The 18,303-nt window shown below is 46.3% G+C and overlaps 1 protein-coding gene and 1 pseudogene across 22 annotated transcripts in view; one reads left to right on the top strand and one right to left on the bottom strand.

Moving 5' to 3' along the window:
• Positions 1–16,340, bottom strand: part of LOC103794958 (zinc finger protein 746) — a 47,969-nt gene extending 31,629 nt beyond the window's left edge. For 16 of the 22 annotated variants that reach the window (XM_078343527.1, XM_078343519.1, XM_078343521.1 and 13 more), the window contains exons 1-4: positions 16,132–16,340; positions 12,960–13,259; positions 12,753–12,879; positions 11,630–11,743 (exon numbers count right to left, since the gene is read on the bottom strand). In XM_078343527.1, the coding sequence (XP_078199653.1) occupies positions 11,630–11,743; positions 12,753–12,879; positions 12,960–13,259; positions 16,132–16,314 (724 nt within the window). In that variant the 5' untranslated portion in view covers positions 16,315–16,340. The remainder of the gene's footprint in view (positions 1–11,629; positions 11,744–12,752; positions 12,880–12,959; positions 13,260–16,131) is intronic. The other 6 variants (XM_078343537.1, XM_078343535.1, XM_078343538.1 and 3 more) reach the window with 1 other exon arrangement.
• Positions 931–1,516, top strand: LOC118143748 (large ribosomal subunit protein eL19 pseudogene; annotated as a pseudogene).
• Positions 16,341–18,303: the final 1,963 nt, after the last annotated feature.

Here is an 18,303-nt window from a genome sequence, read left to right as displayed (position 1 = left end):
CTAGCCCCATGCCGGCTCCAAACTATTAGCTCAGCACAAGTGGAAGAGCCAGGACCAGGCACAAAGGCTGGCTGTATGAGCCTCGAAGCTCGGTCCTCCAATATTCCCGGCATTAGAATCAAGATCTCTGCCTCTGTGGACCTTTCCCCTGGAAGTTACTACTGTAAGGCCGAAAGACCACACAGATCCTGAGGATGCAGAGAAAGTTAAATCACCTGAAAGGACATAGCAGATGGAGGCAAGGAACTGTGGGAGTGATGCCAGTGAGACAGAAGCCGAACACTCACTGGGACTGCAAAGAATCATCAGGGCACAATGGAGTGTTTTATTCTTGGAGCAACAGTTTACTTAGTTGTTTAGATTAGCAAGGAAATATACTTCTAATATAACTACTAGTAATTTAACTTCTTCAAATCTCTCTAATGTGCCTCACAGAATTTAAGAATATAATATATAATTAAGAATATAGGTTTGGCCGGGCGCTGTGGCACACGCCTACAATCCCAGCACTTTGGGAGGCCGAGGCGGGTAGATCACGAGGTCAAAAGATCGAGACCATCCTGGTCAACAAGGTGAAACCCTGTCTCTACTGAATATACAAAAATTAGCTGGGCATGGTGGTGTGCGCCTGTAATCCCAGCTACTTGGGAGGCTGAGGCAGGAGAATTGCTTGAACCCAGAAGGCGGAGGTTGCCGTGAGCCAAGATCGTGCCATTGCACTCCAGTCTGGGTAATAATAGTGAAACTCCGTCTCAAAAAAAAATATATAGGATATAAAATGTTAAAAGATTAGTAAGTTAGGCAACACGAATAAGCATCAAGAAAAAAGTAAAATTGCTTAAACTGCCACAAGCTAAATGTATGTTGATATTTTGATGCCTGTTCATCCAAACTTATAGTTAAGAACCAAATCTCCCCTTTAACTGCTGTGGCCGCAGCCATGAGTATGCTCAGGCTTCAGAAGAGGCTCGCCTCTAGTGTCCTCTGCTGTGGCAAGAAGGTGGTCTGGTTAGACTCAAATAAGATCAATGAAATCCCCAATGCTAACTCCCGTCAGCAGATCCGGAAGCTAATCAAAGATGGGCTGATCATCCGCAAGCCTGTGCCGGTCCATTCCCGGGCTTGATGCCGGAAAAACACCCTGGCCCACCGGAAGGGCAGGCACATAGGCATAGGTAGGCATAAGGGTACAGCCAATGCCCGAATGCCAGAGAACGTCACATGGAGACGAGAACAAGAATTCTGTGCCGGCTGCTCAGAAGATGCTGGGAATCTAAGAAGATTGATCGCTGCATGTATCACAGCCTGTACCTGAAGGTGAAGGGGAATGTGTTCAAAAATAAGCGGATTCTCATGGAACACATCCACAAGCTGAAGGCAGACAAGGCAAGAAGCTCCTGGCTGACCAGGCTGAGGCCTGCAGGTGTAAGACCAAGGAAACACACAAGCACCAGGCCAGAAAATGAGGAGATCATCAAGACTTTGTCCAAGGAGGAAGAGACCAAGAAATAAAAGCTCCCCCTTTGTGTGTACATACTGGCCTCCATGATTACATAGGTCAGCCATTAAAATAAAACAAGCATGTTAAAAAAAAAGAACCCAACCTCTTCTTGGGAGAAAAGTTAGGCTAATCACCAGCTGCTTGGTGGCTTCCTATCAGGCTCCCTATCTCTTTGTCCTCCTGTATTTACTTAGAAATAATCCTCCTCCTTTCCTACAAATAAAAAAGGAAATAGAAGCTAAGGAATTCCGTTTTATCCATAATCTGACCTTTTCACTTGTTGCTCTCTTAATTCTACCCAAAATAACTCTTAAAACCATGTTTCCGTAATTTTGTTGCAGGTAAGGTGGAGCTTGTGGCATGCCAAGGAGAGCTGGAAAAGCCAGCCAGAAAAGGCAATTCATATTTTAAAAAGCATCAGAGAGCTGCAGAAGCAGCAAGGACTAGAAGAACTAGAATTCCAGAGAGGAGAGAACCTCTGGGACATGAGTTGAGGGACTGCAGCCACATTTTACCTGGGGACATTTTCCGATCTTGGGCGCAGGCTGATGATCTGTCTTAGCTCCCAGTACAGGCTGGTTGCTGGGGGACTGAGAACCCAGTGAAATCTGGTGGTCACTCAAGGTAGCTATGACAAGACTGTAGATTTGCGGGACACCAAACACATAGCTGGTTTTTACCTCTAGACTTTTTAGAATTCTGAAACTATGTGGGGCAAGAGGTTATAAAATTAAGGAAAATCTCTGGGGAAAAAACAGAACAGAATTCCCAATAATTTCATGGTTCTAAGAAGATGAAAATTCACTGGATAAAGGAAGGGGAAAGAGCACACTAGGATGAGTGAAAGCCCTGAAGCAAGTAGTGAATTGACACGGAGGATCTGCAGCCACTGTTTCTCTGGGATACTTGCCAATTCTAAGCCCAGCTAGTGGCTGAGCTGCCAGTGTTGGCACCAGCACACAGGTGTCAGGAACACCAAAGGAGCTTTTGGCAGTTGCGCGATGCTGGAGTATAAAACAAAGACTTTGGAGTCCTCAAATACACAGCTGGTTTCACCCCTCAAGAAAACTGCTGAGTTGTGAAGCTCTAAGAAGCAAGAAGCTAGAAATCTAAGTCCAAACTATCTAAAAAGAAGAGCAGACTTTTTGAGGGTTGAAGAGACCAAGACCTGCCAGGTTTTCTATTACAAACCTGGAAGGGTCGCACTCAAAAAGTGGGACAAGTCACAGACAGAAGGAGCATTACCAAACTTGCATTTTCATTTTTCTTAGCAGGAAAGAGTGCTTATTTCCTTATTGGTTTAAGATCACCAGCCCTCCACTCTACCTTCTTTCAAGAAAAAAATTTAAAAAGGAGAGTGAATTTTGTTTAGTGGATTATAATTGTACCTAGAAGCTTTATTCTTTTAATACACAAAGTCTGACATTCAATAAAGATTACTAGGTATACTAAGAGTCAGAGCAATATGAACAAAATCAAGAGAAAAAAGAAATAGTAAAAGCAAGTGATTTAGACATCACAGAATTTAAAATAGCTTTGACAACATATTCCAGAAATCAGAGAAATAGAGAAAATGTGGGAAAAAGTATGGAGAATTTCACATTAAAATTTGTAAGAATAAATCAAAAGGAAGTTCTAAAAACAAAAAGTATAGCCCTTAACATTAAAATTTTAACACGTGTTTAATAGAAACTTTAGATAACTATCTAAACTAAAGCACAGAAAGGTAAAGAATGGACAAAACAAAAGGAAGACAGGATACAAATGGCAAACAGTTTAAAGTTCTTAAGAGTTACTGAAATTCCAAAAGAAGGTAAGAAAGTGAATGAAGCAAAATCAAGATGTGAAAGGATGTAACTGACAAGCATTTCCCAAAACTAATGAAAAACATCAACCCACTTATTTAAGAAACTCTGTTAAACAAAAGGAGATACAAACAAAGACAACCATTAACACCGTCTCTAGAAGATGGGGGAGGGGACAAAAGCCCAAACAAACAAAACCAAAGAAAACCCTGCCTGCATTATATTATCATAAAACTGATTTCTAAAAAGAGAGAAAGAGAAATCTGAAAAGCAATCTTGGGGATGGGATGGGGGTGGGGCTGGGAAATCAAGTTTTAAAATTAACAGATGTCTTCTGAAAAGAATTATGGTACCCAGGTAACAATGGAAGAAAATTTTCACATGCTGAAAGGAATAACCCAACTAAGATTGTATGCAACAGTCATTATGTTAAATAATATATAAGAATTTAAAACTCCACTTAAAATATAAAATTTTCAGAATGAATGAGAAAACAAAACTACACTCTTAAGTTGCTTAGATAAAGCTTCCGTAAGTACAGGGTCACGTGAAGCAAAAAGTGACCTTAAGTACAGGGTCACATAAAGTGGAAAGACATCTGATACAAACAATGAATCAAAAAAGGCTGGTACAGCAATATTAATACAATGCAAAATAGATTTTAACTTGGCAAGCATTTCTACAGATAAAGGGAATATCCAAATGCACCCCAAACACAGTGTGAAAATAAATGAGACAAAAATGGATAGAACTAAAAGTAGAAATGGACAAATCCTCAATCAGTGGCAGATTTTAATACACCTTTCTCAGTAGCTAATAAAAGAGGAAAATAAAATATCAGTAAGCATGTGAAGAATCTGAATAACACAATCAACAAATACGACCTAATAGATAATAATGAACAGTGCACCATACAGTGGCACATTTCATCCTTTTAAGAGCACACAGAACATTTATCAATGTTAACTATACTTGGTGATGTAAAGTAAGTTGCCAGAAATTTGAAGATTGAGGATTGAAATCATGTTTTCTGACCATATTGTAGATGAATTAGGCTAAATTAAGGGGAAAAAAGATAACTAAGAAATTCCCAGCTTCTTGGAAGCTAAACAATACACTTCCAAATAATCTACAAGGAAAGAAGAGATCAAAATAGAAATTAGAAAGTATTGCACACCAAACGTTTACCAAAGATATAAGAAATCAAAATTCATATGGTGCGGCTCAAGTAATGATTGATAAAACTCTTACTCTTAACTGAACGTATAAGAAAAGAAAACATGCTGAATATCAGTTACCTGATATTCAGTTATTACCTATCTGATATTTAGCCTTTTTTCTTTTCTTTTGTCTTCAATTCAGAGTAGGAGTTTTACCAAGAACTATATTTCTGCTTATATCTAAAAATCAAGAAAAAAAGAGCAGCAATTTAACCTTAAAAGTAAAAAGAAGCAAATAATAAACATCAGAGGAGAAATCAATGAAATAAAAACCAATTATACAATCAGAGAAAACCAACAAAGCCAAACGCTGACTTACTGGAATTAATAAAACCAATAAATTCTAGGAACACTTATCAAGAGAAACAAAAAGGGAGGCAGAAACCCCACAATTACCAATTTCAGGAATGAAAAGGGACATCACTACAAAACCAACATATATTAAACAGATAAGAAGGTATCTTGGTAAACATTATTCCAAAATAAGTTGTCAACTTAGGCAAATGAACAAGTTCTTTAAAAACACATCTTTTTTTTTTTTTGGCGGGGGACAAAAATTTTGCTCTTGTTTCCCAGGCTGGAGTGCAATGGCGTGATCTTGGCTCATTGCCGAGCATGGTGGCTCATTGCCAGGCATGGTGGCTCAAGCCTGTAATCCCAGCACTTTGGGAAGCCGAGGCAGGCAGATCACGAGGTCAGGAGATCGAGACCATCCTGGCCAACATGGTGAAACCCCATCTCTACTAAAAAAAAATACAAAAATTAGCTGGGTGCAGTGGCGCACGCTCGTAGTCCCAGCTACTCCAGAGACTGAGGCAGGAGAATTGCTTGAACCTGGGAGGTGGAGGTTGCAGTGAGCCGAGATTGTGCCACTGCACTCTAGTCTGGTGCCTGGCAACAGAGTGAGACTCTATCTCAAAACAAACAAACAAACAAAAACACACACATATTCTTCCTCTTCTTCTTCTTTTTTTTTTTTTGGAGACAAGAGTTTCACTCTTGTTTCCCAGGCTGGAGTGCAATGGCACGATCTTGGCTCATTGCAAATTCTGCCTCCTGGGTTCAAGCGATTCTCCTGCCTCAGACTCCCAAGTAGCTGTAATTACAGGCATGCGCCACCACGCCAGGCTAATTGTATTTTTAGTAGAGACACGGTCTCTCCATGTTGGTCAGGCTGGTCTCAAACTCCTGACCTCAGGTGATCCTACCACCTTGGCCCCCCAAAGTGCTGGGATTACAGGCGTGAGCCACCATGCCTGGCCAAAAACACATCTTGAACAGGAGAATAAATAGAAAATATGATTAGTGTAATATATATTAAATCCATTATTTAAAACCTCTCAACCACAGTAATATAGCAACAACGGACTCAAATGACTTCATTGGTAAATTCTTCCAAATACTTGCAAAAAAATATAACACCAAGTTTATGCAAAATCTGTCATAGAAAAGAAAACAGAGAACACTTCCCAATTCATTTCATGAGCCAGCATAACCTTGGTAAGAAGTTAAGATAAATGACAAATCAATCTCTTTTATGAGAATAGATGCAAATACCATCCAATAAAATATCAAAAGGATAATTCAGCACAACTAAGTTGTATTCCAAGAGTGCAAGAGTAGCTTAATATTTAAGAATTGGCTAACAGAATTCATGACATTAACAAAAAGAAATGGAGACATATTATGCAATTATCTTAATAGACGGAAGGAAAAAAAAACTGGATAGAATTTAACGTTCATTCTTTGTAAAGATTTTTGGCAAAGCAGGAATAGAAATGAACTTCCTTAATATGACAAAGAACATTACCACTCACAGTCAACATTATCTTATGGTGAAATATTGAAACTTTCCCCCATGATCATAAATTCGACAAGCATGCTTGCTATCACCACTCTACTCAAAACTGCTAGACATTAAAGGGTTAAATAAAAATTGAAAAGAAGTAAATAAATCAGTTAACAACCAAAATGATTGTGAAAGTAGCTATTCAAAATAACCTATAGATAAGCTACTAGAATTAACAAATGAGTTAGGTCGTTGGCTACAAGATCAGTTCAGAATGCAAAACTTGGCCAGGACTTCTGTCAAGATGGCCGAATAGGAACAACTCCAGAGAGCAGTTCCCGGTGAGAGACACCCAGAAGGCCAGCGATCTCCACATTCCCAAACGAGGTACCAGGTTCATTTCAATGGGACTGGTCCAAATGGTCGGACAGTGGGAACAGCCCAAAAAGGGCTAACCGAAGCAGGGTGGGGCACTGTCCCACCCAGGAAGTGCAACTGTCCCGGAGGATCAGGGACCATACCCCTTGGCACTCTAGTCCAGATACTGTGCTTACCCCGTGGCCTCTGCAACCCACAGCACAGGAGAGCGCGGCCGGGCTGAAAAGCGCGCGCTATCAACACAGACCTGGGCAGGAGGTTTGACTAAGTAAGAGAATGCTTGTGGAACAGAACTACCCGACCCCCAAAAAGAAGAGGATCGGGGACCATACCCCTTGGCACTCTAGTCCAGATACTGTTCTTACCCCGTGGCCTCTGCAACCCACAGCACAGGAGAGCGCCGCCGGGCTGAAAAGCGCGCGCTATCAACACAGATCTGGGCAGAAGGTTTGACTAAGTAAGAGAACGCTTGTGGAACAGAACTACCAGACCCCCAGAAAGAAGGGAAACAGGTGCTCGGCTAGGCAGGTCCCACCCCACAAAGTCCAGCAAACTGAAGCCCTCTCCCTAGAGTTTTGCAGCCAGCACATCAGTTTGAACTCGACCCAGGACAAAACTTAGTTGTATTTCTGAATACTAGCAACAAACTCGTAGAAAATAAGATGAAAATGTATCGTATATACATTTGAAAAGTCAAATGTCTAATACTAAAAATAACAAAAATTATAGAAGTCCTCTAGAGTGAATGTTACAATGCGATTGGAAGAGAATTTAAAGATAATATAAACGAATAAAGGAATATACCATATTCATCATTTGGGGAACTCAATATTGTAGAAATGTTACCTCTTCCAAAGTTGATCTATAAATTCACATAATCTCAATGAAAATCCAACTGATATTTTAATTTCTTTGATAAAATAATCGAATTGATCTTAAAATTTATGTAGAAATGCAAATTTCTGAAGACAGCCAAGACGTGAGGACTTACTATGCCTTCAATATATAAAAGCTAAAACTGTAACACGTTTACAAGAAAACACTGTTGTAAATCTTTATCCTCTTAGATTAGAAAATAATTTAACTGTTAATACCAAAAACACACAAAAAAGAGACAAGTTAAAAAATATCGTGCATGAAAGGACACTATTAAGAAGGTGAAAAAAACAACTGACAGAATGGAAGAAAATGTTTGCAAATTACAAATCTGATAAGGGTCTAGTATCTAGAGTATAACAACTGAACAGTAAAAAGACAACCCAATTAAAAATGAGTGAAGGACTTGAATATACCTTTCTCCAAGGAAGATATACAAATAGCCAATAAGGGAAAAGATATTCAACGTAATTACTAGTTTAGGAAAATGCAAATTAAAACCACAGTGAGATACCATTTCACACCTGCTAGGATGGCTATACTTTTTAAAATTAAAAACAAGTATGAGGCTGCGTGTGGTGGTTCATGCCTGTAATCCCAGCACTTTGGGAGGCTAAGGTGGGCAGATCACCTAGGGTCGGGCGTTCTAGACCAGCCTGACCAACATGGAGAAACCCCATCTCTACTAAAAATACAAAATTAGCTGGGAGTGGTGGCACATGCCTGTAATCCCAGCTACTCAGGAGGCTGAGACAGGAGAATCACTTGAACCCAGGAGGCAGAGGTTGCGGTGACCAAGATTGTACCACGGTACTCCAGCCTGGGCAACAAGAGCAAAACTCCATCTCAAACAACAGCAAAAAACAAAAAAACAAAAAATCACCAAGGGGAGCAGAGAAGCAGGCAGTGGCTGCAGGGGTAGGGGTCAAGGCAGGATTGCTTGTGTTGCTCTGGAGAAGGTGGCATGGGTTGGGATGCAGCACCAGGTGGAAGTGCAGCTTTGGTTGGAGAGTCAACAGTTCGGCAGTCACAGGAGTGAAGGCAGAGAAGGGGGCACAGGTGCAGCCAGATGACGTGGGGAGGGCTGTGAGTGGTGTATTTCTCTTTAATTAAAAAAGGGGGGTTAAAATATAAAACCGTTCTCAGGCATGCCCCATACAGAAACAGATAAGCTAGGTTTGGTCCTCAGCCACAGTATGGCGGCGGCCCCTGGGCTAGGGAGACGCAGTGCGACTGTGTGGCAGAGCGCCCACTGAAGTCACTGGTCGTGGATGTCACGTGATACCAGCAGCCAGCTTGCCTGGTTCTCTGCAGCCACGTGCAGCTGCTTGGCTGCAGGTGTAGAGTGCCGATGGATTTCACCAGGCAGATACAATGAACAACAGAAGGGAAGGACACTGAGGCTGTGTACAAGCAGGGATCACAGTGGTGGGCATGGAGGGAGATGATAAGCAAGGCAGTGAAAAGGCAGCAAGATCGATGGCCTGCAGGTCCTGAAGGGCTGGAAAACTGCTGGAATCAGGACACCAGACAGGGAACTGGAGGGGTGGTGGGAGGCAGCCCGGGAGTGGTGTGCTGGAGATGGAAAGGGTCGGGGAGGAGGGTGCAGTCACTGTCATCACAGTCATGGATGGCCATGGGCAGGGGAAGGGGGCACAGAACTATCTGCATGGAGGCTGCCACGGCCATGACTGAGAGCAGGAAGAATGACAAGAGAGGGAAGGTCTGCAGAGGCAGCAAAAATATGAGAAATGAGACACAGAGGCAGGGAGAGAGTTAGGGTATCAGAAGTGCAATCATGAGGGGTGAGGACTCTGTCCCCAGTAGACCCGGGCTGAGGGAGGCAGGGAAAAGGATGGCTGCAGTTCCCTGGAGCTCAGTCCGAGCAGGGAACACTCAGAACCTGGCAGGCCTGCTGAGCCCTGAGTCCCATAAGGCTCAGCGGAGGAGCATGCAGGAGGTGAGAAGGTGAGGTGAGGTCTCACAAGGCGATGGGCCAGGCCAAACATGGCAAAGGATGCGCTGTGATTCCTGGTTTCTTGGACCAAGAGGACAGGGATAAAGGCCACACAGGATCCCTGCTGACAGGCTCAAGGTGGACAGTGGAGTTTGTCTCTGTTCATCTTGTCTACTGGTGGGTAGAGGCCACGGATGCTGCTAAACATCATACGATGCAGACAGAGTGTGGCGGGATCTTACCAGCAACCAACATAATTTGGGGGACTTCTTTACTCTCATTTAATGATGGTGTGGAAGCGAGGGCAGCCTCCACACACAGTGTAAACACAATGAAACCCACCCACTGAGAACCTCCCACCCAGGCTAGGAGGCTGGACGCGCCTGGGTTGTAACCCTCTTTTCCAGCCTGAGGCTATCTGTTCTCAGCCATCTTTCTGTCCTCTAGCGCTCAGCACTGTCCTTGACACCTAGAAGATGCTCAAAATGCATCTGTGGAACTAAACTGTGAATGTCCTGATGACGACTGGCAAAGTGGCCCGCTCGGAACATGCTTCTGCCCTTAAGAAAGTGCCAATCTAATTGAGATGAGATGACAAACATGGGAGCCGCATTTAATTTCACACAGGTGGAGTGCAGGAGGCCCCTGCATAACACCACCTTTCTCAGTCTCAGACGAAAGGGAAAACCAAGGCAGGTGGGACGGTCAAGGGCGAGTCTTCTGGAGGAATCAGGGGTCCAGCCTGCCAGAGATGTGGTCTCCCTGGTCAAATGACCCAGCAGGTCTTCACTTCACTTTAGGAATTTCGTTTTCTCCTGTGCCCACCTGTCTTTCTCTTAACTTTCAAAGGTGCTGAGCAGCTCCAGGGAAATCTGAGACACTGGTATCTGGTAACCAGATTCACCTTAAATAAATGTGTGCTTCTAAATCAACCGAACCATACGGCTGACCAATGGGTTTATGTTCTACAACTGCCGCTGCTCTAAATTCAGGTTGAAGATGGGCGCAGTGGCTCATACCTGTAATCCCAGCACTTTGGGTGGCCAAGACAGACAGATGGCCTAAGATTAGGAGTTCAAGACGAGCCTGGCCAACATGGTGAAACCCTGAGTCTAAAAAACTACAAAAATGAGCTGGGCATGAAGGTAGATACCAGTAATCCCAGCTACCTGGGAAGCTGAGGAAGAAGAATTGCTTAAACCCAGGAGACAGAGATTACAGTAAGCCAAGACAGCACCACTGCACTCCAGCCTGGGCGACAGAGGGAGACTCCATCTCAAATTAAAAATAAATACATTAATTCATCAATTAATTGAGAATGGTTCTCTGAGGCAAGGCTGACTCTCTGCAAAGCTTTGAATTAATCTTGGTTTCAATATACAGCTGACCCTTGAAAAACATGGTTTTGAACTATGCAGGCCCACTGATAAGTGAATTTCCTTCTCTTCTGCCACCCCTGAGACAGCAAGAGCAACCCCTCCTCTCCCTCCTCAGCCTACTCAGTCTGAAGATGACGCTGAGGATGATGACATTATGAGGACCCCCTTCCACTTAATGAGTAGTAAACATATTTCCTTTTCCTTGTTTTCCTAACATTTTTTCTGTAGCTTATTTAAAGAATACAATACATAGTAACCAGGACATATAAATTATGTATTATTGACTATACATAGTTATCATTAAGGCTTCTGGTCAACAGGAGACTATTAGCAGTTAACTTTCTGGAGAGTCAAGTTAGACATAGACCTTGGGCTGCGTGGGATTGGGGTCTGTCACCCTTGGTCCCCGTGTTGTTCAAGAGTCGACTATTCTCCTGCCTTCCCTCTCAGTGTCCTCCTCTCCCTCCTGTCATCTGTGCCCTGGCTTTGACTCTTCCTAAAAGAGTAGGTTTGCCACCTGTTTCCCTGATAGAAAGTGTTCATTCCTGGAGCATTAGCTGAGTAAGTCAGAGGTTAAAACTCCACTATAAAAAAACTCAGACCAAACACAAGTAAGTTTGATGTGTCTCCTCGGCTCTCTCTGGGAAAATCACACCATTCCTGGCCTTTCCGTCTGTCTCCCGCAGATCACCTGATGCCTCCCTGGCCTTCTCCCAGCCCTTACCTGGACTGGGGTCCACAGGAACATCTGGAATCTTGAGGCCGGGGCAGCGCCAGCTGCACGGCTCCTTCCCTTGTTCAATCTGGGAGAGGACCTCGGGCTTGGAGATGGCATAGTCTGAGGAAAGACAGAAGGTTAGTTTTCACCTCGTTCCAGTCAGAGCTGGGGACAGTCAGCCCGGAAAACCAACAGTGGTCTAGAAAGGAAATCTCTTGATCGTCATAGAGCAGGAGCTCTCAGTCACAGGCAATTTTCCTCCCGGGGACGTGCGGCAAAGTCTGGACAGAATTCTGATCGCTGTGCCCAGGGCTTGGGGAGAGGTGACTGGCATCTGGGGGGTAGAGGCCAGGGCTGCTGCTGAACATCCTACAACGCAGAGGACGGCCCCGACCCAGAATCACCCGGTCCCAAATGTCAGCAGTGCCAGAGTGAAGAAACTGCCACAGAGCGTGCATGTGAAACAGCGGCACACTTGTGCTGATGAAATGTCACCTCACGACTGTACCTGCTCCTGTCCTCTCTATCAGGTCTCACTGCCCTCAGCTCTGGGGTCACACAGAAACCATCAGGAAGAGGAAATCAGCCCAGGAAGAAACAGAGTCCAGGCCCTTCCTGGGCAGGATCAAAGGAGGAGAGCAGCAGTAGCCCCAGGGGCTGAGGGAAGCAGAGTTTTGAGGCATGAAGAAAATGTCTGCTGCAAGCAGCACCGTCTGCCCACGTTATCCACTGACCTTGAGGCATGTCACCGTAAGGGCCACAAATCTCTGTGGGAGAAGGCTGAAAGAAAGAGTCTTTCTCAAATGTGAGTGGATTACATACTGGATCTGAGAGCAGGAGGGGCCTTCCTTGCTCCAAGTCAGCACCAACAGAAAGGTCCACACCCTGGGCCTGCAGAGAAGAGACACCGCCACCTTTCCTATCCTGGCATTCTGGGACCCTCTGCACAGGGAGAAGGGAGCTTTTGATTCCATCACCCAGGGCTCATCTTTCACAGGAGGTAACAACTTGCAAGGTAAACAATGTTTCTGGTGATTCACATATCACTGCCAGGAAACAACTATGTGGAGAGAGAAGTTTGAGGACTTGCAAAATCCCATTTAACAGAGAAATGAGTGTCAGGCCTTACCCAGGGAGACCAGCGTCTCGTAGTTGCCCCTCATCACATGCTTGTAGAGCTCCTTCTGCCAGTCCTCCAGCTTGCCCCACTCCTGCTCGGAGAAATACACGGCCACATCATCAAAGGTCACGGGCACCTGAAACCACAAGTGTCACATTCACTCACTCACAGGCTTTGCCCCTTGGGCTCCCACACCCCAGGGCATCCCAGGGCTACCTTGGGGGCCTCCCCCTTGCTGCCCGGGGGCAGCCGCAGGATCCAGAAGTTCCTGTTGCGAAGCAGGTTCTCCACGTTCTCCAGCCGCCTCTGCAGCAGCCCATACTCCTGCAGGAGGGTTCCCAGCACGGCCCACTTGCCCTCCAGCTGGTTCCCGAACTCCACGGCTGTTTTCTCGCAGTCGGCCAGCTTCTTCTCAGCCATCCCAGTTCGACCTTCTAGGGAAAGCAGGCGAGCAGCCTGTGATTCAATCTTCCTCTCCATGGCCTGAATCGTGGCTGCCATTGTCCACGGAGAAATCTTTCAGAAACAAGAGAGAAACAGCATCATTCATTCCACCCATTGTCTTCATTGAGCCCCTCTCCCCCTAAGCACAGGGGAGCGGGGCTGGGAGCCCGTATGTGTGGACAAGTGGGGCCATCCCGTACCACATGCCAGATCTCAAGTTGGCAATCAATGCTTGGGTATCTTAGGTCTATGTGTGGGTGGGTGCCCTTGCTCCAGGCCTCTGCAGCACAGTGTGGACCTTTATCATGGCACTCAGCACCCTACACAGTCATTTCCTCCCCACACTTACAACTGTGGGCTCCCTGAACATGGTACTGCATCTTTTCACACCAATCCCCAGTGCAATTTTGCTATGTAAACAGTGACTTAGCATTGCTGGGCATTTTAGTGGAGAAATGGTAAATTGCAGATTTACTAGAGCCTAGCCTGCCCCTCCTGTCTTCATTACACAGTAACTGACTACTGATGACCCAGCAAAAAAAACAGCTGGTTCACTGAAACGGCGCAAAGAAGAGTATTGCTCAATATTTTTTATTTTAAAGCATTTTATGTCCTCTGTTAATAAACATAAAAATCTAATGGCCAGTTCCTCTTCCTCCAGGACAGTCTCATTTTGTCCCTTCTCATCTACCCCTCCCCCACAAGCTAAAATCCCCACGACTGCAAACCTCCATTGGCCAGTTAGGTTTTTGACACTGCATGAGCCCCACAAGATTCTTTCTCTTTCCCAATCCCCACCCCTCTCAAGGTTAAAACAATGGCCTCAGACATGTTCGCAGCCGCACCAGGAGCAGTGACATGCCCTGCAGTCTGGTGAGAAAAATTGACATATGCCACAAAGTTACACTTACATATGGGCAATAACCATCTTAGTTAGAGAGGAGGGGCTTCCTTGTCATTGGAAACATTCACATGGCGTATTAGTGACCAGCAGCTGGTGACAAGGAAGAACAGGCACATTTTGCCTTAGGTGGCAAACCAGACTACTTGAGCCACCCGTATCTGAAGGTGAGAGGGCAGAGAGGAGCTCCCAGTATCCATGCCCAAAGACTGATGCTGCCTTAGGACATTCTGCAAAATAATCCCTCAACTAGAGATTAATGACTATTCGCAAAATGAAGAAGTGGCTACTAGAAACCAGTGTGGATTCACTTAGAGAAAGTCACTGAGAACTAGAATGAAAACAGACACCTCAAAAAATAGAGACAAAGGGAGAGTTTCAGCAGAGGCCCACAAAAACTTGTCCAGGACGGCAGTCAAAAGCCTGGCTGTTTGGAAGGAAGCAGGATCCAAAGAAGGCAGGACTCTAAGGGGTCTTCAAGGCTAGGAGGTTCTGGACAGGCAGAACTGTTTCTAGGCAAAAACCCGGATGTAGGTGGGGTCTTGCTCTCAAAGAATAGGTCCCACAGGCACCTGGGTGGCCCAACTTGGTTCTGGGCTTGAGTCTGCCCTCCACCTAAGGCTACTGTTCCTTCCCTCGCCTCTCCTTTCTCAGATCAATCCCTGTCACGTGATCGCAGACGCCAAGAGTTTACTCCAGAAGCATCCTCGCACCTGGTCACCAGCTCCCCATCCACTGAAATCCTACCCATCCTCCAAGTGCATTACAGTCTTCGTGTGGCATGAAAGGGACCTCTGCATAAACTACTTTATCAGGACAATATTCATCTTTTACACATGGACAACAGGATGCACGGTTTTCTTACAATTGTGATGGGGCCGGGAAGCCCTGTGTGAGGCCTCCACACTATGTGGTGGGAGGTGGTGACTGTGCGCTGCCCATTCCAGCCCAGCTTCTTACTGACTGGTGGCTGGAACATGTGGGGCTGTCCTTAGATTCCTGCCAGGGGAGCCCAAACTCTTTGCTTGAGAGAAGCTGATGGTAAAGAGGAGCCAGAACCCTAACCAGCCGCCCACTCGCAGGATCAAGTCCCGGCATGCAGGCCCCTTCCTAGTCTCTGCAGCCTCCTCTCCCACTGCCTCCAAACTAAAAGCATCTTCTCCAGGCTCATGAGACTCCATTCTGTTCCTGCGTTGCAGAATATTCACGAGACTGGACAGACCAATGGGTGAAACAAGAGGATTTTATTAAAGTGGCCACAGGCTCAGCGGATTAACATCCCAAGGCTGAGCGCCTAACAAAGACAGGGCTTGACTTTTATACATGCAGGATGACTTAGCAGCTAACAGGTTTACAGAAGCTAGAACAAAGAACAGTTAATTAATTTCTAACATGTCTTGTGATGTATGTTACATTTGAAAACAGCATTTTGAGAAACATACTGTACATTCTTTGGGTGTTAACTTCCCCTGTGACCTTGCAGCTGGTCAGCAAGGAAAACAGGAGTCTTGAGATGCCTGGGAACTTTGCTGAGAATGTGGGGAGAATAGATAAGGTAGGTTTTACAGGGAGTTAGTTAATTTCCAGCAGAGGTAAGGGTTAGATTTTACATCGAATACAACACAGTAAACTTTATTATGCAGCAATTACAGCTATTATTATTAAATTTCCCTCTTCACCTGAACACGCCCTGCTCTGTCCCGTCTCTCTGCGCAATCCTCCTCCCTGAAAGCTCCACCCGTCTAGCTCGACCTCATGAAATCCGAGCCTCCCTTAAAGCCCCGCTCAAATCACAGAGGCGCACAGCAGAACGCCAGGAGGGGTGAGCAGCGGTACCGGGCGGCCCCCTGACGCTCCTTCCCCTACAGCCCACCACTTGGCGTAGGGCGGCCCCGGCGCGGGGACAACCGTTCTGCCGGCGCTCGGGCTCGGACTGGAGTTGGGGGGCCCGGCCGGCAAGAGCAGTAGGTCCCCCGGAGCCCCAAGCGCGGTATTACTGCCAGGCCGCCCCGGGGCCCCAAGCCGCGCGCAGGTCGTCCTTACCTGAACCGCAGCCCCGCCGCCGCCGTGCGCTGCCCCACGCCCGACCTCCCAGTGCTCTCCACAGGCGGGGCCCGCCCCGCCCCGCCCCGCCCTGCCTCCGCCGCCGCTCCTCCCTGGCAGCAACTGCCCTGCACCGCCCGCAGTTGCGCCAACGCCTTCAGCGCCGGCGGATCCACACTGCATGCTGGGAGCCGGGGCCGGGGCCTGCCGACGAAGGTACGTGCGGTTTCCTGGAGGCAGCGCAGCCACACAGCCCCACCTGCAGCACGGGAGGCGAACGGCAGGCACGGAGCTGGCCCGCTACCAGGAGCGGAACCCGCGACCCCTGGCCGACCCCTCGCCACCCCCCTCCCCCGACTGCCGGATGCCCGCGCACAGTCACTGCGTTGGCCCCGCGACCCAAGCAGAGTGACTTGGTTACCAAAAGAGTCCCCCTCATGGGACCAGCCTGGCCGCGTCCACGGGAGAGCAGAGGCCTCCGGGAAGGGCGCCCCCGGGGTGACCGCGGCAAGGCGGTCGCTCCCTGGTCCCGCAGGGTCCCGGCGCGCGAACAAGCACTTCTGCCGCAGGAGGTCCTGGGCCTGGAGGTTCGGGCTCTTTGTTGTGGGGGACAGCTGTAACTCACCCCATCTGTGTTTGAAATGGGATAAATACTTCCAATAATAGGGAGGAATATATTCGGTAAACCCCGGTAGACACCACGTAGCATTTTCTACCATGTGTTTATTACAGTAAATATTTTTAATGGCATGAGCAGTGGAACGCAATACCATTACTGAACATTATTTTGGGGAAGAACTTGGTATGGACAGATGTTCATATTTTAAGAGAAAAAGCCTGTGCAGAACGATCCTGTTATTGTTTTAAAATTATGACATCATGTAGCATTATATACCGTGTGCATGCATATCTATAGTTTTGAAAGTTTGGAAGCATACATATATCAACATGGACAAAATAGTTTAATAGACCACAGGCCGTTTTTATGCATTTTCTAATTTATGTTTTAATTTTTCAATAACAAGGATAGTATTTTTAAACAAGGAGAGAAAAATAAAAATTTAAAAGTCCTTAAGAGACTGGGGATGGAGGGCGCCTTGGACCGGGCCTCCCACGTGGTTACAGAGGCTCATTGCCTTTCAGACTCCTGGACTGACTGGGGCTCTTTCCAGCCGTGGAAACTGCGCCACCTAGTGCGGAGTCTGTGGGACTTGCCTGGCCTAGGGACCGGGATCGGAACATTGTCCCTTAGTTTCTCTTCATCAGCGTGGGCTGAGCTATCTCGGGCATCATCCGGGTTGCATTCTTGTTTGTGTGTATAAAAGGAATTGCCCCAGGAGTCACGTGGGGGAAGACCTAACTCACCGTGTTGCCAATGCTCCTGCATCCGACTTTCTTCTACCGGTCACAGACACAACCTACCTGTTTTCTGATGCCTCACGTCTCTCACCGATTGCCCCTCAAATGACGGGGTTCAGAGATTTCTTTCCTGGAGCCCCTGGCATCCTTTTGTCTTTTGGAGTAAATCCCGCAAAGGGTAAAATCACCCTACTCACTCCATGAGCTGTAGAATGTCCCTGGACCTGCCCCAGGATTTTCCTGTTTTTTCCCTTCAGCTCTTCCGCATGATTCCTTCCCCTGCAAGTAACACATCTCCGCTGCTAGAGGTGGACCTAAGTTTTGTGGGTCTGAAGCTTGTGTAATCTGGGAGAACATGATTAAGAAAAAGCCTCGCAATGTAGCAGGAGCGGCCGCGAGAAACAGAGCTCTCTGACACGGAACAGGGAAGGAAGGGGTTTACTATTATTATTATTATTATGGCTGGGAGCTGGGCGATGATTTGTCTAAACCCAGCTCGTCTAACAAAGAGAGGCTTTGCCTTTATATAGGCTTACACTCTAGCTATTACACATGAAAGAATCTTAGGTTTACAGCCTTAGAAAATGGGTTTTGGATTTACGGCTTTAGGAATCACATGTGAAAAGGTTCTGGTCTCCGGATGGAGGAGTGGGGTGGGGGTTTAATCTTGTTTAAGTAAAAACAGTGTCTTCCAGAGTTTCCCTGATACCAAGTGTGTTATTTACGGCGATTCAGGAGGCGCCAGTGGCCAGCCTTTTCTTCTATTGAAATGCAGTGTGGAGGTCAAGGAGGAGTTGATCCCAGGTGCCTGGG

Source organism: Callithrix jacchus, chromosome 11, assembly GCF_049354715.1.
Source record: "Callithrix jacchus isolate 240 chromosome 11, calJac240_pri, whole genome shotgun sequence".
NCBI lineage: Eukaryota > Metazoa > Chordata > Mammalia > Primates > Cebidae > Callithrix > Callithrix jacchus.
Note: the sequence above shows the minus strand (reverse complement) of the source record. Positions and strands in the feature narration are given on the sequence as shown.